Source organism: Rhopilema esculentum, chromosome 17, assembly GCF_057945365.1.
Source record: "Rhopilema esculentum isolate cy_ngs chromosome 17, ASM5794536v1, whole genome shotgun sequence".
Taxonomy (NCBI): Eukaryota; Metazoa; Cnidaria; class Scyphozoa; order Rhizostomeae; family Rhizostomatidae; genus Rhopilema; species Rhopilema esculentum.
In genome coordinates, this window is record NC_142831.1 from 3,028,179 (window position 1) to 3,051,923 (window position 23,745).

The 23,745-nt window shown below is 35.1% G+C and overlaps 2 protein-coding genes across 2 annotated transcripts; one reads left to right on the forward strand and one right to left on the reverse strand.

The window, feature by feature from the left end:
- The first annotated feature begins 817 nt into the window (after positions 1 to 817).
- Positions 818 to 8,007, forward strand: LOC135696090 (uncharacterized). The gene is made up of 7 exons (XM_065215370.2): positions 818 to 974; positions 1,690 to 1,765; positions 3,960 to 4,022; positions 4,938 to 5,159; positions 5,426 to 5,629; positions 6,076 to 6,363; positions 6,824 to 8,007. The coding sequence occupies exons 2-7, from the start codon at positions 1,696 to 1,698 to the stop codon at positions 7,999 to 8,001; spliced, it is 2,025 nt and encodes a 674-aa protein (XP_065071442.2). The 5' UTR covers positions 818 to 974; positions 1,690 to 1,695; the 3' UTR covers positions 8,002 to 8,007.
- Positions 8,008 to 12,156: 4,149 nt separating this feature from the next.
- LOC135682395 (uncharacterized) lies at positions 12,157 to 23,564 on the reverse strand. Its single transcript, XM_065197307.1, has 10 exons — positions 23,405 to 23,564; positions 21,083 to 21,150; positions 19,690 to 19,877; positions 18,821 to 19,025; positions 17,298 to 17,594; positions 16,571 to 16,675; positions 15,747 to 15,845; positions 15,199 to 15,312; positions 14,341 to 14,417; positions 12,157 to 13,712 (listed from the first exon to the last, which is right to left on the reverse strand). The coding sequence occupies exons 2-10, from the start codon at positions 21,144 to 21,146 to the stop codon at positions 13,527 to 13,529; spliced, it is 1,335 nt and encodes a 444-aa protein (XP_065053379.1). The 5' UTR covers positions 21,147 to 21,150; positions 23,405 to 23,564; the 3' UTR covers positions 12,157 to 13,526.
- Positions 23,565 to 23,745: the final 181 nt, after the last annotated feature.

The window sequence follows — 23,745 nt, forward strand, 5'->3', positions numbered from 1 at the left end:
GAATAGTCTTGCCCCCACTTTTGTTAGCCTTGCCCCCCAATCCCCCCCCCAATTTCCACTTCAAGGCAAGAAACCTGACATTTATGTTCTTCTTTCTTTCCCCTTTTTAATTAGATCCGCCGAACAAGTGTACTAAGAGACACTTGTCAGTTTTATATTAAATTGTATGCTATCGCTGATTCTGCTATGATACCAAGCATTATATGCTCTCTTTTAGATTGAAGGTAAATTTGAAATTATGATCAATGTTATACTTCCAAGTTGTTCTCTTTCGTTTTCTGCTATGATAAATGGAATGTTGAGAAAATATCCAATTAGAGTAAGTTTGCTTTGTAAAAAGATGATGCTCCAAAACTTGAACGTGATTTGAGAAACGACAATTTGATCTTAATGGTAGACGGTTGCATCGGAAAGGACCGCAAGTCATTTACCATGATCGGAAAGCTTGGAAGAAGAGGTGGATTGAAGAAAAACAAGTTATTCTTGATATGCTAAAAGCTCAAAGTAAAAGAAATTCAGTAGATGGCTAAAAGTACTTTGTGGGAGATAATCAGAAGTTTAAAGCCCCCGTGCTCCCTGCGGTAAATCAATAGTAAAACACTTTTTGATGGCCTGTGCTTGCGCTAGATGGAAAACAGATGTACAAACGTCTTTGCATGTATGGAGTGATCTTGATTTTGATCCAAGTGCTCAATCAAGCGATACAATTCATCAAGGGTTTTATTTTTGCTCATTGGTTACAAATTAAAATGAGCATCCGTGATTGGTCTAATTCGCATGTCATTGTTCAAAGCAGGTTTTCGATTGGCTAATCAGAATGGGTTCCTTGACGCAAATCAACACGCAATGAGCAATACCTGCTAGCGAGTGACTTCTTGCTCTGGGGACTACTTTCCTTTGCAAGATTCTTGCAAAAATTGAAATAAAATAAAATATTATATATAATTTTCTTATGGATTGATTCTTGGTATGAGGTAAGGAGTATTTATTTTCTGTTTTATTAAAAACTTTCTAATTCATTTGTATTAGAGTATTAGCTGTTCTAATTTCTTCTACATTTGAGACTCTGAGACTCTTAAATTTTGCATGCAAGCTGGCAAAACATTAACCAACAACCGTTAATCTGAATGTTATGTATCTCATCTATTTGATTTAATAAAATATTAAACATAGATTTTTTGTCTTAACTAACAGAAATTCGCTATTATCAAGAAAACATTTCATCGAAGATTGCTAAATTGCCCGTTGTTTTCGGTGCACAGACGCTTATATAATGGAACTTTCGCCAGGACTAGTCCTAGTTTGATCACTATGGCACTACGTAGAATAGGCTAGATAATTTCTTCCAGATAGTTTATACGTTATCTAACTTAAGGTTTTGAAATTTGACTTGAGTATGCATTACTGCAGAATTTTACAATTGCTTCCGTAGTGCTGAAAAAATTGGGTTTTTGTTTATCTATTTGTTTTGCAATACTTTCTAGTATTTCAAGTGAGACAAATTAATATATTCTCTGAGATAGTATCACAGACTCTTCTAAATAGAAGTTTGTCCAAGGTATTATCAGTTGACGTGTGGAAGCATAAGCAATACCGCAAATCGAAGTTTGATCGCCATATTATATACCATATAGTTAATGTTGCATGCTCTATAGACAATTTGATTCCATAAGTATTTATTCCCCCTAGGAAGCAATGAAGCTCCTACCTCTGCTTGCCGTCCTTGCAAGCATCGTAGCATTGCCAGAAGCAAGGCATCTTCATGGTGAGTAAATACACACAGACGTAACTAGAATTATTTGTAGGTTGTTGGAAAAGAGATTCATTGTAATTGAGCAATTTAGCTGGGGTCTAGGACGCGAAGCCTCTTAACAAGATTTGGATAATCTTTCAAAGTTTGCTCTTAAAGAACCAACGCATTTTTTTGAAAGGTTATACATTAAGGGAATTTGCTAAAAATAATTTTCTTTGAGGTATAAAGGAATAGCTTTTTAAAAGAATTTCCCGCTTCTAGTTGTCTCAGAAAGCTCTAACGGAGAAAAAGATGGATAAACTAGTAGTTGCTGACACTTTCTTATAGAATAGTTTTTCTATAAGATTCAATGGATTGCATACGTACCTAAACACCCTTTCTAGTAACATCGCTGCTTTGTCAACTTTGCAGAGAAAACTAAGAGACAAACGTCATTTTTTGCTCCTAACAGCTTAAATATTTCCCAGAATGTCTGCCAAAAATCTTTAAACACCAAGATACTTTTTTTCATTCACTCAGGCAGTTTTCCTTCCCCCCTTGCAAACAATGCTGGGCTAATCTCCATAGAAATGCACAATTTGAATGTGACTTGTAAATTTTGAAGCTGATACGGTTGTGGTGCAATTCCAAAAGCGTTTTGGGAGAAGGGGGCGATTTAACTATTGCTTTAGGCGTAAATTGAAAATTATCGACAATTGGCTGAATCTGCTCGGGTGTTAAAAGTAGCTTTGGTGACCATTGCAGATGTTCTGCAGACCTGATGGAAAAACAGGGCTAGTAAATTATGAGAAATTGGCACTTAGGGTAGGGGGTAGGTTTAATTCTTGCTTACTGTTCATAAATGCTTCGTGGCATTTATTTTATGTTATGTTTTAACAGAAAAAGTTTGATTTGAGCAAAAAATTGCTTCGTATATTTCCAACAAATTTCTATTAAGTGAATGATCAGTTATTACTTAATACGCGTCCTTTTGATGATGTTCGAGGGCTTAGAACTTTGCAAAGCATTGATTTAGGTGGCTTTTTTCTTCAGATTAAGATCTACGCAAAAAGTGGCGTAATTTTGGGTTTGTGATGTCTCAGCGGATATTGGAAATTAAAGTCAATGCCTTTTCAGAATCATCATCATTAAAGTTGTGGGCATATGTGGTGAAGGACATAACTTGTTTATAGACAGAAGCAGTAAACATTAGCTCTTTGCTTTCATGATGCAGATTTACTAAATTCTTTATTGATGCAAAAAATGAACTGAAAGGACCAAGTCTATAACTTTCATGCTACTACACGCATCGCCTTTTCGAAAGAAAACCGGCTTTGGTGTGAGCAGGCCTTTGTCTATGCAACGATGCGAGCAATAGCCTATCGTTTTAGACGATGAAAAATCACTGGGGTTGGAAGGGAAATTGCCCCCTAGTTAGTATGTTACATAGGACCCGACGACAAGTCAAAGTTATCATTTTGAGTGCTTGTCCTCTTGATGAAAAATGTAGTGCCTCTAGATGTTCCTCTCAATTTCTGTCATTTTTGTTTTTTCCTGAAGCAAGTTGATGCAGGTGGTCTATACTGAGAGCTGAGGAGTGGGTGGTGTGGTACGCCTATTAGCACAACGTACATGTAAGCTCGAGGCCAGGAGAACTTTCTGGGGGGCTAGTGCTACAAACTGTTAAAGTATACATGACCCAACGATAGTTATTTTCTCCAACTTGGCTCTCCCAGACTCCTTAGGCCCCGGGCCTGCGTACATGTCTCCACTCATCAAGCAGAAAACCTCTCTTTGCGGTGAATTGAAGCAGAGGTTTTGCGAAAGGCATTCTGAAGCACTAGATTTAGTGAAAAATTTCGGAAACTCTACTACTTTGTTGAAAATTTTAGCAAGCTTTGATTTTAATTGGAATCTCCACTCTATCCCTGCCTATTCAACTGAATACTCTTCAAAATTGTGTCCTCGGAATTAAACGTCTTGATGATTGATGATTAACAACACAACAATATCTTGTGATGTAGAAAATTCAAAGACACTTTTTATCTTTCAAGCATGTTCCTTTTCAATCCAACAACACAAGAATTTCTTGTGAGGTAAAAAGAATCAAAGACACTTTTTATCTTTCAAGCATATCCCTTTTCAATCCTTTAATACTGTCCCATACTTTCAAGGTATGTGGAAGTCAGTCTACCATTATATTATTAGGCCCGTATCTTTCTTTTAGGAAGCAAACACCATGTAAAGCGCATGGTATCAGAAAGAGGCGAGTCGTTGCAACCAGCTAAACGTAAGCTATATACTCTGTACGTTTTATGGCAACATTAGTTTACGTTGGGTCTTTAAAACATAACTTTAAAATTTTACTGCAAATTCTTTTTGTCGTTTTTTGTCACCCTAATTGCCAGTGAACTTTAGTGAAAACCTCATACCTTCTACTTATCAAAGAGAGAGAACGAAACTGAAATACATGTGACAGAATCCACATAAATCTCAAAGTGTCAGTGTCAGGAGGCTCACTTGGCAGCAACCATAACCAAACAAAGATTTTTTCAAACTGTTTACTTAGCATTTAGGAGCAGATGCAGGTCAGAAGACCTCTTGTATTATTTCTTAAATTTTTGTATTATTTCTACCCTCTTTAGGGTAAGGTTTTATTTCACATTTTATACTTTATTTTATATTATGTATGTATTTGCTTTTCCTTAAAGAAAATGAAAGTTGGCAAAATTTTATTTCATCTATTTTTCGTTCCATCTATATTTCGCGAAAATTTATCGTTCATCGTTTTGGCTAAAAGGGGTATTAGATTTTTGGGACAAATCTAGGGATCACATGGGGAAAACTTTTAAACTTCACTGTAAACTATAATTTTTGAATTGATAGGAATAATTAGGGACCAATTATGGAGAATATAGGGACAAATTTAAAGATGAAATTGGAAGAACTTTAAAACTGCAATGTAAACTGCAATTTCTGTAGTGATAAGAATATTTAGGGATCAATTATTGAAAAATATAGGGAGAAAAACAGGTTCTGGATGTCTGACTGGTGATTTCAACAAATTATGAACAACAATCTTTACTGCGTATGCCATCAAGCAACTCGATATCTTTCAGCAACTAAATGGTGTTCATTCATCTGCTTTAAATTATCTGCAATGAAATCGTATTGTGAAATGAAAAATTCAATACGCTTTCTTTAGGCTCCTGGGTATGCCATCCTGGATGTGCAAAGTTTTGCTTACCATCATGCAAAGCAAGCTGCTGCTCTGGTCAGTCACGTGAATACCATCCTGATCTTATGCCTCTTATCGATGCATATCAGAAAAATATTGAGCAGGAGGCTGCAGAAGAGGCGGCCTCAGAGCGTAGTCTGCCATGTGGACCAGTCTGTTCTCCACAGTGTGCCCCTGCTTGCAATCAAGGTATTGTATTGTTGCCAACGATCGATGCTTCGAAAATTTATGAACTTGAATGTTCTGCAAAAGTGTTGTTATGCTTGGAAATGTTGGGGTCTGCTAAAGTATCAAGTTTCTGGAAAACAGGCAACGGTTAGGTAATTAATTGTTTTTAACGCCATTTGGAAACCAAGCAATTTAAAATGTCAGTAAGGAAAAGCCAATTTTTGTGGATGTCGTTGGCACAAAGTACTATAGTGGGTTCTCTATTTAATGATTTCTCTCCTTTGCAGAATGCTGCCAACCACAACAGTTTCCACAGCAGATGCAAATGATGCCGATGATGCCACAGCAACAAATGATGCCACAGCAACAAATGATGCCGCAGCAAATGATGGCACAACCACAGCAACCCGAGGTCTCGTTTCAAATGCAAGCCGAATTTGTTCCTTGCGGGATGGGTTGTGCTGCGCAGTGTGCACCAATGTGCAGCTACGGTATTTATTCATTGATAAGCTTTTCTAGTATGAGTAGATAAACAACTAAACGAACAGTGATACCGGAATGTGGGGGCGTAGGCGTCACACTGGTGGTTTCGGGTGACTGCCCCTTGCCCCACATCAAGCAAATAAGACAATTTTATTTATTTTTCTATCGTTTTGCCCTTTTCCATGGCGCTTTGCAGCCCTCCAAAGCCTGTATTGATCAAATGAATGCTTTCCGTCCGTAAAATACAGAATATCTCCCAAAAATATGCTGGTTAAAAAGTCCATTTCTCAAACTATGCGATAAAACATTGCTGAATGAATGTTAGGCTATAAAACCGATACTTTTCAACATTGCTTCCAGGAAGAGAGGGGGTATTCAGAAAAATATGAATTTTAGCGTAGTGAAGCAAGATCGTGGCAGTCCAAATCTAATTGTTTCTTAAATTGTTTGATAGACTGTTGCTCACAAACTCCGATGCAACCGATGTCAATACCAGTCATGCAAACTCCCATGGAACAACCACAGCAACAAATGGCACCTGCGCCTCCACCGCCACCTCCTCCACGTCCAAAGAAGAGGAAACCAAAGAAGAAGCCACCGCCAAGGCCACCACCACCTAGAGCACCGCCGCAAGATGGCTCAATGTGTAATCCAAGTTGCGAGAAGCTGTGTCTGCCATCGTGTAAATTCACATGTTGTATACCTGAAAGACTGCGAAGCACTAACTTCGCCCATGAATCAGGTTCGTTGATTTGTCTCTTTTTGCCTTAATGGCAAAGAAGCTATTTAGATGCAAGGTAGCAACAAAAATGCTCAGTATGGCTGTTCGAGCACATCAAAACAAGTTTCATCAACGAAAATTTACAAATTTTTATATTTTGCATGATATATCGACGAATCGAACTCTACAGTAGATTCCACAAGTTTCAGTGTGTTTCTGAAGTTTTGCTATACATCTTATCCCTGTTACTTTTTCGTACGCATTGTTTCAGGTATCTTTGTCAAAGAAGAGTTAAGACAAATAGCAATTTCTTAGCCATCGTTAATAATCTCGGTCTGGGAAATGTTTTTAAGAGATATGTTCAATATAAAGGTTAGTTGCCAGTGCAACATAAGATAACGACGCTTTGCTCTGAACTGGATTATTTTTGAAATTATTTCATTCGTGGTTTTCTTTCATATTTTCATTTCATATTTTTTAGTCATCTTCGGAAATCCGGCTCCTGCGCAATCACCGCCAGTCAATCCACAACCCATAAACATGCCACCGTCTTGTATAGGCAGCCATGATATTTGCAATCCAAGCATTGCTGGCCCTCCAATACCTGCACCGCCTCCTTCCTGTGGAAGAGCCTGCCCTGCAAGTTGTGCACCTGCTTGCAGCAGCAGCTGTTGCTCCGCTGCTCAATCGGCGCAGATGATGGCACAATCTATTGCACAAGCTCTGATGCCACCGATAATGCAACCACAGTCGTGCCCTCTTGGCTGCCCCTCACAATGTGCCCCACAATGTAATCCCCAATGCTGCTTTCCTCAGTTGCCACAGCTGCCTCCTCTTCCTGCTAATACCTGTCCTATGGGTTGTCCATCTCAGTGCGCCCCGATGTGTTCCCCACAATGCTGCTTTCCAAGACCGTTGTTGCCTCCGATGCCACCCCCTCCGATGCCACCCCCTCCGATGCCACCTCCAGTTCCCATGTGCCCTCCACAATGTGCTCAAGTCTGTACTTCTTCGTGTAGCCCGGCCTGTTGTGCTGCTTCACTACCCCCACCACCCATGCCAATAAGGTTACCAATCACCTTCACAGGGCCTCAACAAATTCCTTTGCAACAATCAGTATGTGGAAACTTCCCTGGCTGCTCCCCATCGTGTGCCCCTCAATGTACTCCTTCTTGCTGCAATGCCGATGTTCCTAAACCAATTGTCATTCAAACAAAACCTATCATCGTAAACCTCCCTTCAGCCCCACCTGCATTGCCACCCCCGATGCCTATGATGTGTCCTGCACCCTGCCCTGCTTCTTGTGTACCTTCATGCACGGCAGCCTGCTGTGCTCCACCTCCTCCTCCAATGCCACCTCCTATGCTACTACCTCCACCACCTCCTCCTCCACCTCCACCTGTGTCAACATGCCAATCTGGTTGCTCAGACTATTGTGCACCAGCATGCTCCCAGAGTTGTTGTGACTCGACGCCAGATCTAAGCGCATTAGCAAAGTCCATCACAGGCAGCACTGAAGCGTGTGAAGGAGAGAACTGTCCAATGGTTTGGGACAAAAGAAGAACCATTCAAGCTGTCAAAGACGACAAAAGAAACACTATACCTAGAGAAAAGCTTGCAAAGATTGAGATGCTTAGAAAACGAAGCTGGGATCGTTAACATAATGGAAAATAAAATCCGTACATTACTAGCTTAGAGAAGAGGTCTTCAATCGTGCTGCAAGTCCACCGTCTGAAATCGAGATACATTGAGTAAGTATGGTGAAGAAATACAATCAACAACAATGTGCTCTGCTAAAAGAGTCTTCATCGTTAAGAGGTATAGTCAAAACAGGGGTTTTCAAATTACAAATTTGTTGGGCACTCTCGACTGGTTTAAAGAAACATCAAAATTCTACGTGATGCTAAACTGTGACCGACCAGGTGGCTAACCTTCAAGGAACTATTAATTACATCAGAAAATATTTTTTTGTAAATATGATTTGTTCGATTTTTAAAAATAATCAAATGGTTTTTCAGTATTTTCATATTGAAATTAATAGCATATCATATTAAATATTATGGTTATTTTCATTAATGTTTTGTAAAATGAGATAGTATGAAAGAGCTGAAGACGAAAGCTTATTTTTTCCAGCTGCTTTTGTGTCATTACAAACAACTGATATGGGGTCTTTGAAATTATGTGTTGCAGTTTGTTTCAATTTTCAAACTACTTGAATCTTTTAAATATTTTGTTTGAATATTAATTTTTGGTAGTGTGTTTCTTTAAAAAGCTTCTAGCTTACGAAATACAGCTCGTTTTCCAAATCAATTTTATTTTTTGATGGTATAAAAACAATTTTACATTTTTAGCCTATAGCTTTATTTTACGAAAGTTTGTCTCTTCTAAAAAAGCTTTTTTCTCAAGAAGCGCAGCCATTTTTTCCGAGAAAATCTGAATTTTAATAGGTTCAGGTCATATAGAATTGAGAATTCCTTGTAAACGAAAAAAATCAGTACCTTTAAACTGCATCAAAATTGCCAGCCCTAAAACCTTATTTTCTTAGAAAATGGAAATATTTTTTCAAAATCAATTCTATTTTGAATAGCATTACATCATAAAAAATCGAGTTTATTTTGTTTTAGAATAAAAACTTTACGAAATTTTTAATAGCCTATAATATTACCTCTTTACCAGAAAGGAATTCACTGAGAAAGTTCTCTTCGACAAGTGCTTTCTCCCCGCAAAATTTATTTTTTATAGTTTTAGATTGTTAAGAAAAACTTTACCTGATTAATAGAACAAAAACTTTTAAAATTCATAAATACTTTCAATCTTAAAGCCTTTATTCTTCAAGAAAAGGTACGTTCATAACAAAGCATATTTCTGTTTTTCTTGATAAACTATATTTTCTAAACCAATCCACTTTTTTGGCTCCAAATCCTAAAAAATTAGCTTAGTCATGTTTTCTAACAAAAAAGTATCTTTTTAATTCAAAGCAAATTCAAGCATTCTCTTTGCCTTTTCAATTGAAATAAAATTTTTAAAAAACTTTTTTCCTAGAGACTGAAATTCTTATATCAAAGCAAATTTTAGTGAAAACAGCTTCTCATAATATAAAATCAGTTTTACTTTGTTTTAAGACAAAATAATTCTTTTCACAATTTGAGAAACATTTCAAACGAAAAGTCAAGCCTCATGAAATGTTTTTTTACTGAAAAAATTCGACACTGTTATTAAGCCAAATTGTATTTCTATAAATTAACATCACGCAGTGCATAAAACCAAGCACTCCCTTCCAAATATTCAAGTCTATAGCCTCACTTTTGCACCAAAAATCAATTCTCATAAAAAGTAATTTTTTTTCTAAAAATAATAGTTGTCTTTAAAGTCTAAAATGAGTTTATATCTAGATTAATATCATGAATAATTGACTATAGGCTGTTTCATAAAAAGTAATTTCCCCTCAAATTTAAAAAAAATTTTAAAGCCTATAGGCTTACCTTTTCACCAAAAATCCAGTCTCCTAAAAGGCAAAATAAGCTGCAAAAAAAGCACTCATTTGCAAGTCAAAATTTATTTTATATACATTAATATCATGAAGAATAAAAATTTTCTTCCAAACGCAAACATTTTCTAAGCCTTACCTTTTGCTGAAAGTTATTTTCTTAAAAAGCAAATTTATCTAAAAAAATAGGAATTTTTTTCCAAGACTAAATTGGTTTTATATAGATTAGTATCATAACAAATTGATTGTATGTTGTTTTATGATGAACAAATTTTATTTCAAAAATTTTCCAAGCCTATAGCCTCACTTTTTACAAAAATCTAGTTTCCAAAAAGAAAATTTTTCTCCATAAACAGGATTGATCTTCCAAATCTAAATCGAATTTATATAGAATAATATCATGAAAAATTGACTGTAGGTTGTTTCATAAAAAATAATTTTCCCTCAAATTTAAAGAATTTTCAAAGCCTATAGACTTACTTTTTTACCAAGAATCGAGTCTAATAAAAAGCAAAATTTTCTCTAAAAATAGGACTTTTTAAAGTGTTGTTTTATAGGAAGATGTTTTCCTTCAAAATGCAATAAGCCTGTGGTCTTACTTTTTTACCAAAAAACTAATCCTCTTAAAAGCATAAATTTTCTGAAAAAAATCAATCCAAACTGATCCAAATCTAAGGTCCAAACTGATTTTTTGGAGATTAAAATCTTTAAAAGTCGAATATTGGCTATTTGATCACAAAACTTTTCCTTCAATTTTCAAAAACATTTTCTAAGTCTATAGTCTTACTTTTAACAAAAAAACAAGGCTCGTAAAAAGTACAATTTTCTCTGAAAATAGGACTGATTTTTCAAGTCTGACTTGATTTTATATAAATTAATGCAATGGGGTTTTGATTGTAGGTTAATTTATACAAGAAAATTCTTTCAATTTCTTTTAAATGCAAAATTTTTCCAAACCTATAGCCTAGCTTTTTCACCAGAAGTCAGTTTCTTAAAAAGCAAAGTTTTCTTTTAAAATTGGACTTGTTTGATTTTATATAGAATAATATCATGAAGAATCGATTAAAGGTTATTTTATAACCAAATTTCAAAAAAATTTTCCAACCTGATAGCCTTACTTTTTTACCAAAATCCCAGTCTCGTAAAATGCAAATTTTTTTCTAAATTAGCAATTGTTTTCTTAATCTAAATTGATTTTATATAGATATGAAGAATAGATTGTAGGTTTTTTGTACGGAAACATTTTTCCTTCAAATTTAGAAAAATTTCAAAGCCTATAGCCTTAAATTTTCACCAAAAATCCAGTCTAACGACAATCAAGATTTTTTCTAGAAATTGCACTTGTTTTTTAAATCTAAATCGATCTTATAAAGATTAAAACCATGAAAGATTTATTGTAGGTTGTTTTATGAAAAAAGACTTTCCTTGAAATTTCAAACATTTTCTAAGCCTTTTGCCTTACACTTTCACCGAAATTCTAGTCTTGTTAAAAGCAAGTTTTTCTCTAGACAAAGACTGATTTTATAAGTCCAGATTGATTTTTTATAGACTAATATCATGACGATTTGATTGCAGGTTGTTTCATGCAGAAACTTTTCTTCTAATTTTACAATTTGTATCCTAAGCCTTACTTTTATACCAAAATTGAAGCTCATAAAAAGTAAAATGTTCTCTAAAATAGGACTGATTTTGGAAGTCTAAATTGGTTCTAGATAGATTGATTTCATAAAGAATTTATTCTATGTTGTTTTATACGAAAAAGTTTTCCTTCGAAATGTAGAAATTTTCCAAGCCTATAGTCTCACTTTTTTCATCAAAATCTGGTCTTCTTAAAAGCACAAATTGTTCTGAAAAAAGCTTATCTTTATAGCTCAAACTGACTTTTTAAGTTTAATATCTATAAAAATTGATTATAGAGTATTTCATATTAAAAACTTTTTCTTCAAATTTAAAAATTTTTCAAGCCTATAGCCTTAGTTTTCACAAAAAATCCAATCTTCTAAAAAGCATCATTTTCTTTAGAATTAGGGCTTATTTTCCAAGTCAAATTGATTTTCGATAAATTATTATCATGAAGAATAGATTAAATGTTGTTTCATATTAAAAACTCTTTTCTCCAAAATTGAAAAATTTCCAGACCTACTGCAAGACAAGTCTAAATAATTTAAAGCAAATTGTGACGTGGCCGGTGTGAAATAAGCTTCATTTAACACATCCTTTGTACGTGCGAGGAGGAAAATCATTAATTAGATTTTTAGCATTTCTACCATCAATGATATTTCGTTGAATATATTCTTGTCAGCAAACAGACTCATAGAAAATCAAAGTTGTTTATTTTATAGTTTAATCTTTCAGTTATGCTATCAAAGTTTGAATTTTAAGTTCGTTATTACTCTATGTACAATTTTCTTCAACTTGCATTAAAGCAAATAGTTATCAGCCATTTCTTGATGAGCATGCCTTTTATACTGAGCTGTAGGCTTTTTCCACGCTTATATTGAATAATAAGATTTCTTCCTAAGACAGTGCACCCTCGTTTATCCGAACAGCCTGGACTGAACCCTGAGAAGAGCCGTTCGGACAAGCCGAAAGTTCGAATGAGCGAGAATAAGATTATGCTCAGAAAAAAATCATGCACAAGACATGAGAAAAAGTTAAAATGCCATTTTAGCTTTCATTGATTCTATTGGCATAGCAACTTTAACATAAGACATATATCCTTGTTTTGATGTTGTATATGTTGCTCAGATAATAACTGACACACACGTTCATTGGTATCACAGGCAGATTTTCTAACAGAGATTTCAAGAAGTTAAACTCATTTAGCTGCTTTTGAAACTTCCTGGATTCATTCTAGGGTTCGAATTTGATTGGAGATTAGCTCAATTTGATTAGTATTCTTCCAAATAAAGAAAGATGCGGATACAAAACATCACACCTAAAACGGTGTTCGGATAAACGAGGTTCTGATAAATAAGGCTCGCATACACAAGGTTTGAATAAACGAGGCTCTGATAAACGAGGTTTTGATAAACGAGGTTCGGGTCGAGGTTCAGATAAATGAGGATGCACTGTCCCGTTAATAAGCTCTCCAAAATCTTTGTTAAAGCATAATTTGTCAGCGGCCCACATTTTTATGATTTCAGGAGATATATTAAACTAAGCTTACAAAAAGGGAAACGAAAATTCACTACAACATTATGCTTTAAAAACTAAAAACTTTTCTTCGAAATTGTGATTTTTCTGAGAATTTGGGATATGCGTGAATTTGGGATATGCTTTATTCGCAGTTGTTTTGAAGACTACAAGAGTGGAAAGATAGCGTAGTGATTTAAGCATTGATACATTAGCAAAAAATATCGATTCTCAAATATTAAATAAAGGATAGATGACATGTATGCTTAGAAACTATGCCCTTGACTGTGGGCATCTCGTTAGCTTTAGGCACCTAAAAAACCTGGCCCTAATGTTCTAGTTTTATTCACACCACGTGATGTGGAACAGAATTCTTGGAACTCTTTCATCAAAATCTTCAAATTCTTTGAACAGAATGCTATTTTTTGGATACTGTCATCCAATGGCGAGGCCATTTTGCTCCGATGAGTTTAAAACTACTACTGCTTCTGAAGGCCGGTACACACTCCCTTTTACACTTTAATATACAATGGTGCGTTTTAGATATTGCACACGTGTGTTACTAATGATACTTATGCATAGGGTCTCCTAGTAGTTCGTAACTGCTGACAGTGCGTTTACCAAATATTTGTCGCACGATAAACACGATTGCTGCAGTGCCTACAAGAGCAGCTGCCAAACCACATCCAATTGCAACTGTCAACGCAGAAATCGATTCAGTGTCTTTGACCATTGGGGAATCATGAATCTGCCAATTAAAAAGAATACATTAAATAGAGTTCTTAATTGTGGCGTTATAAAAATATCTACTCTTATTAATTTTGAACTTTCACCACATAGCCTCAAAGAACACTGCTTATTATGCAAAATCAGTTAAACATGTCAAAAGTCAGGTGAGACATGACCAATAAAAGATTTGAAGCTTGCTAACCACGGATTACTGTTGTGTTGGACAAGGGCAAAATTGCAGACGTTTGATGCGGAAAGAGCACGTGCCCATGTGGCCATACCTCAGACAATGCGTAAGACATACAACTAATTTGGGATATTTAGAGGTACTTCTTGATATTCTTTCAGGTTGTGAGATCCAAATTTGAAAATTCTGAAAGTAGAATCTTGTGATGTCATCATTTAAGCAAACTATTCTATTATAGGTGGATGTAAAGCTGATCACATGTTGTTACCTCGTAAATTATATTGAAAACAGGCATCGTCAACGAACAGTTTTAAACAACGTTTTGCAGAAATCCCGTGAGACTTTAGTGACGATACATAAAGAGGAGGCCTATTTAACAAGAATCGATGCCTTAAAAGTATTTTTCCCAGCCTACCTCCGATTTTAAGATATTTTGAACTAATATACACAATTCATTTACCTTGATATCCATCTCCGCCTCAGGATTAACATCTGTAAACAAGACTTCCTCCCCAGAAGAGGCCAGAACCACCTTATCTGTAAAAATGAAGTGAATTATGAAGGAGCACTAAATTGACACATGTCATGCTTTTCTTGATTTCAAGAATTTCAAAATGTCTGCTGAAAAAAGTATTTTGTTGCATTCAAATCTATAAGAATAATCTATATGTAGATGGAAGTTTCTTTTCATGAAATGCAGAATTTGAATTGCAGGCCAGGGTTAACTACCAGAACAGCAAAATTGCTAAAAACTCTATGCTGAAAATATGACAACATCCAGCATTCATAGGGGGAACATATTCCAGGTAATTCTATGCTAAAAATATGCTGTCAAGATAAGAAGGTTTATCATGAGCGATTATGCAACTGATAATACCCTTTGTTGCGTATAGATTTGCCTTGAAGAAGACATATCTGCCAAAGTGAAATGATTTTAATTAGGGTGCCCCTCTATATGAACTTATGTATCTTAGCGGTTTTATGTACTTGCGGCTTTGACTTCTAGATAAAAATTTTACACAGAAGTTGCCAACAACATATTTCCAAAAACATTATGTCCTCAAACAGCAGAATTAAGCGTGAAATTTGAATTTGAAATTTGCAATCATCCTATTCTACACATCAAAACATGTGCAATTCTGTCTATTCGACATCAGACACTTTATCATAACAAGGAAAAAGGGAACTTCATCGTCCCCAAACAGCAATACCATAGTTTTATCGAAGATACGACACTAAATCAAGATTCTAAACTGACATCTATGTCACTGAATAAGCACTGCATCGCATATATTAATGACTGAATAGGTCTATCCACCTGAGTTGGTCTCATTGCAAAATGGACCTTCCCATGTATCTTCACATCTACACGATGTGGTTCCCTCGTTGTTTCGTATACAAGTACCATGAAAGCAAGGGCTTGTGCATGTAACTGAAACAGAAAAGAAATCCAAATGCAAAATGTATCAAGGAAGTCAGCAGTATGAGCACCACTAGGCTCCTTTTAAACGTGCAGAATATAAATATATTTAATTTTGTTGAAGAAGGTATGAAAAACTTTCTGGTGATATTAAACTTCAGGATCATGACTTGAGAATCAACTTAGATATTTAAAGTTCGACCATGACGTTTGATTTATGGAAACCCCAGAAGAGGAATTTCTAAGTAGAATGATATCGCTGCTCCGTGCAGTTCTCAAGAAGCTGACGTGAAGTGCAAAAGCTCAAAATTACAATGAATAATCAGATAAACAAGTACTTCGAAGCCTGCAAGATTCCAATTTATGGAATAATAAATCAACTTAGAAGTCTTCGGGCTTTCAGGAAACTAAAAGCAATCATTTTAAGCATAGCAGTGGTGATTCACCTTTCTTATCGCATTTATAGCCAGTATATTCTTCATCACAGCTGCATGTGTCGTTGAAAAGGCAGATGCCATGTTCTCCACAAGGAGGGTCGCAACTTCCTGCATAGTACACAATTTTTCCATTAAATTAAATTAAATTTTTTTTTTAGTAAATTAATCACAATCTATCCTATCAAACTGGAGGGTCGCCATTTCAGTAAACATTTTTGCAAAAATGAAAAATGTTTCTCAAAAGAGCAATTCGTACTTGAAGCTTCTTGTTTTGAAAGTTATATGCAACTTTTTGGCGAATTTTTGTTTCTTGCTCATTTAGTGAATACCTAGTGCTGAAACTCAATTTTTTTCTTGATAACCTTGATATGTTTTTGCAAACATAAATTTTTCATAAATTGTAAACATTTTTCTATCGTTCTCTTTTACACAGCTTACGACAAGCATTCTTCCATCATTTCTTCTTTATTGCTTTCTGTTGCTCTAACAACTTCATTGCAGTGAGATCCATTGACAAAAAAATACTTTTCAAGACTTATTTGCATATTTAGCATTTGCTGAAATTAAAGATACGTTGTACTCAATTCAACCTTCAATTCAACACAGAACATTCAGACTGAAAGATTTTTATATATATGTTGAAGAAATGAGACATAAAATAAAATTTTCTTTTACATTACTCTCTGACAATCTTTTACAAGAAAGAGACCGTTAATGATGCTTTTGAGATAAAGTAAAGCAGTGTGGTTGAATGTTTGCCCATGTCATGGCTCATTATGTACCAAGCGTAGCTAAAATTAATCATAAGAGGTACTGTTGTCTCGTATCGTTACCTTCAGTCTCGGTTTGATTGCAGCTGGGCCCACTGAAACCAGGATCACACATGCATGTGTCACTGCGAGTGCAAAGGCCATGAACACAGGGTAAAACGCAGGAATCTAGAACAGAAGGTTTCAAAAAGAGTGCTAATACAAAGGACAGCAAAGCAGTTGAAGTTTTGTAAAGAATGCTTCAATTGGCTAACATGAAAGTTGGCCAGTTGAACAAGCTGTCAATTCTAGTTTGCTAAAGTTCAGACTAAATTAACAGAGGAGGTGAGGGATGAAGATAAAAGAGTAAAAGATGTGAACAGAAAAACGCATTGATTCAAATTCATCCTTGGCAACAAAGATTCATCGATAACAAGGACTCCCATAGAGAGAACAAGGAAGAACAAACCAAACGATATGCACATTGAAAGACTAAATTATAACTGTATCAAATTAGTAAATTTTCATAATGTGATTTTATACTTAGACATATAAAAAATATTATTTTAGACATTCCTATCAACAATGAAAAGGTACTTGTCTTCAAATATCAAATGGAGATGAAAAACCTAGACTCTGGTGAATTAAACTTTGCTTTGAATTGTTATGCATGAAAATATCTATCAACTTTACTGATTTTAGTGACGTAGTTTTCTTTGAATCTTAAAGAGTAACAAGAACATTGCATGCTAATGGTGACAGAGACGCTATGTAAAATTTAGATTAAATGAAATCAACTTTGTATTCGTACCTTTGTCACTTTGCCGTGCATCATTCCTCTTATTCATATATATCAAGGTTGAGTCATTCGTTGGATTCCCTTCAATTCTTTTACTCTGGCACAATTCCTTTGTATAACAGCCAAAAGCAAAACATCTCCCGCGGGAAATCTGCACTACTTCGCATGATACATGATCGCAGCATTTCTGCGCGCAGTCCTTTGGATCAACAACAGGCCCAAGGTCCATCATTTCTCCTGCAAAGCGTCCACCTGCTAGAGTATAGTTATAGGCAACACGGCTTGGAACGCAGACATCTTTTTTCTTTGCTAAAAGGAAAACAGAACCCTGGGTAAGACTGGACTAATAAAATACGGCTTGCTACTAGCTATTCTCCAAGTTAATTATATTTTTCAGTCCTTGATCCTGTTTTCAGCAAAAAGAAACGTATTGTGACACTACTCTCGAGTCGGGAATAAACGTGTCTGCCGCTTATTATTATTTTTGAGAAGAATCCACTCATGACATCTTCATTCCAGATCCCCCGTTTGTTGTTTCGACCCTTAATTATCAAGAAACTGCGAGGTGTATACAACGAAGCTCATCCTAGCGTAAGTAAGCGTGTCGATAACAAAAAAGAGTGAAAAAAGTATCTAATTCTGTTTTCAGAAACCAGTCTCCTGTTTATTTTCCTTTTGTTTCAACTTTGAAGAGACTGCTAACCATTTATCATTATTTGGGAACTTTTCTTCCAAGCACCAATTTCACAGAATTCACTTTTCTTCCCGTCCTGGAATCAATTTTTTAAAGTCTTTTCAATTGCCTCGCCTGGCATATATTCACCCTTATCCTAGCATCATTTTTGGAATAGGCTTTGAGATGATTGTGAATGGCCACAGGTTTGTTATTAAGATTCATGCCCCTTTTGGTATTGTTTTTGTATTGTAGTTTCTAGAAGTGTAATATAAATTTTTTTGTCCGACTTCAACTTCCGACTTAATTGTTGAAAAATGAATCGAATTGTGCAATGAATTTAGTGAATAAAGATTTGGCACATAAATCGAGTTTTCTGGTGATTCAACAAGACATCGCGCAACCATTGAGCTAACAGGGGCTAACCCCCCCCCCCCCCCCTCACATTTTTTTCGCAATAATCGGTTAGATAAATTTTTGGAAAGTTTACCGTAACGCAACTTTAGAGAGTTTACTCTAACAGATTTTAAGAAGTAGCTATTTTGCTTGACTGGGAACCCTTTCTGCTTATTTTCTAGGTGCTTTGTCTTGTTTAATGATATGATTTATTTTTTACCTTATTTAGCTTGGTGTTTTATTATTCTCAAGCGAGTTTTATCTATGTTTTTGATATCTTCTTTAAACCAGACTTTTTATAAAAAATCGATAGAATAAGCAAGAATTTTCTAAAAAGGGCGTTTTATGGCGTTATAGATGGCACGCTTTTTTCAGCCCGCCCAGCTTTTAGACTGATGCGTGGTGCCTGATTTAAACTCCTAGGAAAGATGATTGGAAAGCCAACAAAATTTTATTTCTTACTCACATCGATTTTTATTGATGCCAAATTTTGTTCTGAACTCGTCGACGTCATCACCCGTGCCACCGCCTCTAACAATATGGGATATCTGCACGCTACCATTAGCTGCTTGCGAAGGGTTTGCTGGGATGCTTTCGCAGAGTTTTTCAGAAAAACATTGCACTGTGTAGCATATACGACCCGGCATGAAGGCTACGTTGCAAGCTGGGTCCTATAGAGAGAATTTTAGGAAACACACACTATGAGTAAAGATCATATGGAAACAAGTTGTGACTTCATTAACGATGAAAGGAGAAAAATTCTTGTAAAAGACACGGGATTTGCTCATTTTTGTAAAAAAAGACATAATAAGAAACGTAGAAACTTAGGGGTGATGTAAAGTCAAAAACTCGCAGGTCTGATTCAAAATATCCAAGATCTTTTTCCATTTGGGTTGTTGTTGCTTGCATTTTACTGTCAAAAAGAACCATAATTCAAAACCCAATTAACAGCTAACAATCTATGTAAAAATTTTCAACATTTTCTGATTGGAATTCAAACCATTTTATTACACTTAATCTTCCTTCAACATCGTTGCTACTTTTAAAGAAAAATATCTCGTTTATTTGTTATGTCTAGTTTATGAATTTATATTCCTGTAATGTCTAAATAGTTGAAGAAAACGTTGTGTAAAAACAACGATAAAAGGAAGCAAAAATATGATTGAATGAATTGTGTTCGTTCCTTGCTAGAGGACGTCCATCTAATATATGCATGAGATGTAGTCAATAAACTGGCAATAACGAAAACCCACAGCATAACACAACTTCCATTTATTTAGGCTATTATTTCTGGTGTAAAGCCTTGTGAGAAGTTAACAATGATAACAAATGTACCTGGCAACACGCATCAATGCATGTTTGTAGACTTTTGACTATACCATGCTTGGTAAACTTCCCTGATGTTATTCCACCCCTTAGGGTGACGTTCTTTTTCTGGTCGATATGGGTGCACGTTGGCAATTTCACTGTGTCTATCACCTTGGCAGTTGCATCGTTCGAGTTGACGATGAAATACTGGAAAACTAGAAAAAAAAACACAATACATTAGCAAAGTCTACTTGGCACCTTATGACACTAGGAATTTTTTACGCACTCGGGAATGTTTAAAAACAGATAGCTTCAAAAATGCAAGAGGAGTGTTTTTAGCTTCCATTTTGATTCAAAATTAATTTAAATTTGTGGAAAACAAGGACAAGAAAGTTCAAATTTGGTTCTATTTTCTTTCAAAGATTTAATGTTCTTACTTTGCTTCAGCTGTTTTCAAACGCACGGTCTATATTTTTAAGCCTTTATCTCACTTGATGTCACTTTCCTCCCAGGGGAGGTACTCTGATTAAGGCCTGGCAGAGGGGTCCAGTCGATTCGAGGGTTTTACCAATTCACCCAGTTTTGATAATAACACAACGGCTTGCTATCATGCTTTTTATTATACATAATGAACAAGATTTTGTCTTTCCCGAATCAACAACAGTCGATGGCGATGAAATTTGTCAAAGAAGGACCAGGCGCGCATAAAGAAATGGATGCTACAAAGGACATGATTTCCGTTCTTATGCTACCATTTGAGGGCTATTGTTAAAAAAGATTATCAATTTAGGGTAATTTTTTAACATTTTAGCTTTGGCTCTATTTGACCTAGACTTTACCCCTGTTAGGCCTTAATGGGAGTTCGCTCAGGCTTTTCCCTCTTTAGCAATAATTTGAATTTGCTCCCATACCAACGGATCCTTCTTATTAGGTTGAAGAACTAGCATTTGTTCAAAGGTCTGTTTTATTGGTTTTCAAAGTTTTGTATTATATGTATATGCGCAGTTAAAATCCATGACGTCATTTTCACATCGCATATTGTATTTGATGATAGAGAAACTAGTAGCTTTTATTGGAATAAGCTAGTCTCAAATGAAAAGACGAAGAAAATGTCTGAAAAAAATATCTTGAGAAAAATATGAATGAAACGCTGGTTCACATGGTGCAATTATAATGTATAATTGTTTTAGTTATATAGTATAGTGCCAGGAGGAGGACGTTTCTTCTGCAAGCTTTCACCCTAATGCGCATGAAGGTATGACACTATTCTCATTGGTTCGGGAAAATAGCTAGAGCACCAGCCCTAAACAGTGGTTCTCTAGTGTCATTTCCTGACGATTCGTATAACAAACTGAAACGTGCCTATCTGGATTCTATAAACAGTTATAATTAATGAAGCTGAAAACAAAAGTTTACTTACTTTGAGATTCAACGGTGTTGAGAATTACACCAAAATAGAGTGTGATGTACCACAGTACCATCATCTACCTTGAAGGAGAAGTACACATCGAAATGATAAACATGAAAGGCATAAGGATGTCTGTTTTTAAGTTCCACCTTAAGCAAGATGTTGCAACGAATAATTCCTGCAACCATTTACCAACTCATAGTAGTAGAAACTTTAAGAATCTGATTTCATTATTGTTTAACTGGCGTTTAAATGATGAAAAAATTTCATTTTCCATTTTCTAGCATGGATATCAGTAAACAAATGCAGAAAAAATATGATTTAGAAAACAAGAACTAAAGATCTGAAGTAAAGACATACCAGACAATCTTGACAAGCAATTAGAAAGTACAAGTTTTATCAGAACCTTATCTGTAACCACTAAACGAAAGTTTTTATTAAGCAGGAATCTATGCAGGTTCTCCTACAAAAATGTAGAACCTTATATGCGAGATTCTACCTTCTATGAGCATAAGTAGAAGAATGTCACCCAAAACGCTACATCCTTCCAAGTTCTACCCTCCTTATGCTGGTGGTTATTGCCATTCCACAAATGTGTACAAATGAATACATTTTCTTGTAAGTTATTCCTCAGAATTGAAGGCTGATGATAAAAATATTCATTCAGTTCCTTAATTTCAGTTATCTAATTTATCTCAAAAATAGAAACAAATTTCCCTGTCTTCCATTGCAGTTCTTCTGTACAATCTACCGAATTCAAACCAACCATGTTTTCAAATGTGGACTAATATTTGATTGCTTTTCGGACTGTGATGAAAAAGTGCAGGTGCATCGCAGAACTTGCATTTATGTATCAGTTCAGATTTTTATTTTGGTTCAAGTAGTCTTATCATCCTTTTGTTTTAGCTGTGACACTGGGCAAAACCTCTGTGTCATCTACTTGTTTTCATTATGCTTAATGTTAGATGTCCGTAGAAATCTGGAGCTAAATATGTAGATCTTTTCATATTCCCCTTATTTGAGTAAATATATTGATTCAGAGAGATTAAATTTCAATTCTCTTAGACTTCGGTGTAACTTCCTTCCTTTAAATACACGTAAAGAAAACAGTCACACTAGCACTTAATAACTTAACATTGTAATCAGTGGAACGCATTTGACAAATCTGCCAAAACTTTTACAGCATTATCATATAAAAAATATTATCTAACGTCTAATATTGCAATATCTGCCCGCAAATTCCTAATTTCTTGAAAAACTACATTATTCAAAAAGTTAACAGCAAAACTTCAGCGTAAAAAAAATTTCGATTTGATAAGAGAATGATTATAATTTTTTGGTAACTTGACATAAAGTTTCTCTGTTTGTCTTTAAATGTTTCTCTTTTAAATTTAAAGCATTGCAATGAGCTTTCGTACTTGATTAATGCTAATTGCTAAACAAAATGAAAAGAAAAATAAAACAATTTTCATATTTTTCAATTTAAACTTTGTTCTGTTTAACCATTTTAAATTTCAAAATAGTTGTCATTCGAGGATAGAGCTCAAGGGTTAAAAACAAAACTATATTGCCAATAGTAAGTTTTGAATTGTACTTATGTGTATCTGATTATTTTGGACGATAAAAGATTTGAGCTGGCAAATACAAACACCTAATGCAACCTGAGCATTTCAAATATAAAGAGAAAATCTCTAAATTAAATTTCAGGTAGCATCATCTTAGCAAAATTGAAGATAGATGTTCAGATTATCATTGATGTCAACAATGGAAGACAAAAATGGCTTGCATTCCATCATTTGAAGTCTTAAGGCTCCTATCATTAGCTTGATACAGATTGATGAAGATTTAGAATGATGGCATCAACGTTTGTCCAAGATGTCGTTCAAGTTGATAAACACAATCAGCGAAATGTCTAGCGAAAAGTAATTTCTATCTAACAATTTTGAAGTTGGAAAAGCTGTCGAAAATTTATTGTTATAAAGTCATGGATTGTTAATTGTAATTATTTTTTCTACACCTCTTGGACTAAATTGCAGCTGCAATATTAACAACAATCTTAAAATATTGCTCGTAATAGGCAAAGAAATTTGTTCACAATACATCAACTCCAGAACATGTAAACATTTGTCTTTGCTCTAAGGACTTGACTGCTCTATGACTAGGCCAAACTAGTTGATTCCCACTAGCAAACAAGCACCGTAAAAAGTAAATCATACAATTGTAGCACAATAAAAAAGTTACATTTCTTTGAAATTCTTTCAGAAACAAGCCCACATTGATCTACAAAGAAAATAAATAAACCTCTCTTCTTATACAAAGTTGAATTATGCATACCTGAATACTGAAGCTCCCTTAGAACAAGATTCATAATCTTTGGCCAGAAAGGCAACTCTTTAATCCGTTCTTATACTCTTAACACATAGAATTTTCTCTGGTCATACAAGAAATTTGATTTTGATTTACAAATTACTCTTTGTAAACGAATTATCCAGAATATTAGGATTGTTTTGAAAGCTAACTAGGATTTTAGAAAAGGCCACGCTTGACAGATCTTAACAGGTGTTGTTCATAGAGAACCTGCCCTTACTACCATTAGCCGCGACCTTTCAGATCCATTTAAAATTATGCGGGGAGTGTCAACGTCGTATGACTTCATACAATTCTTCTTTTGATTC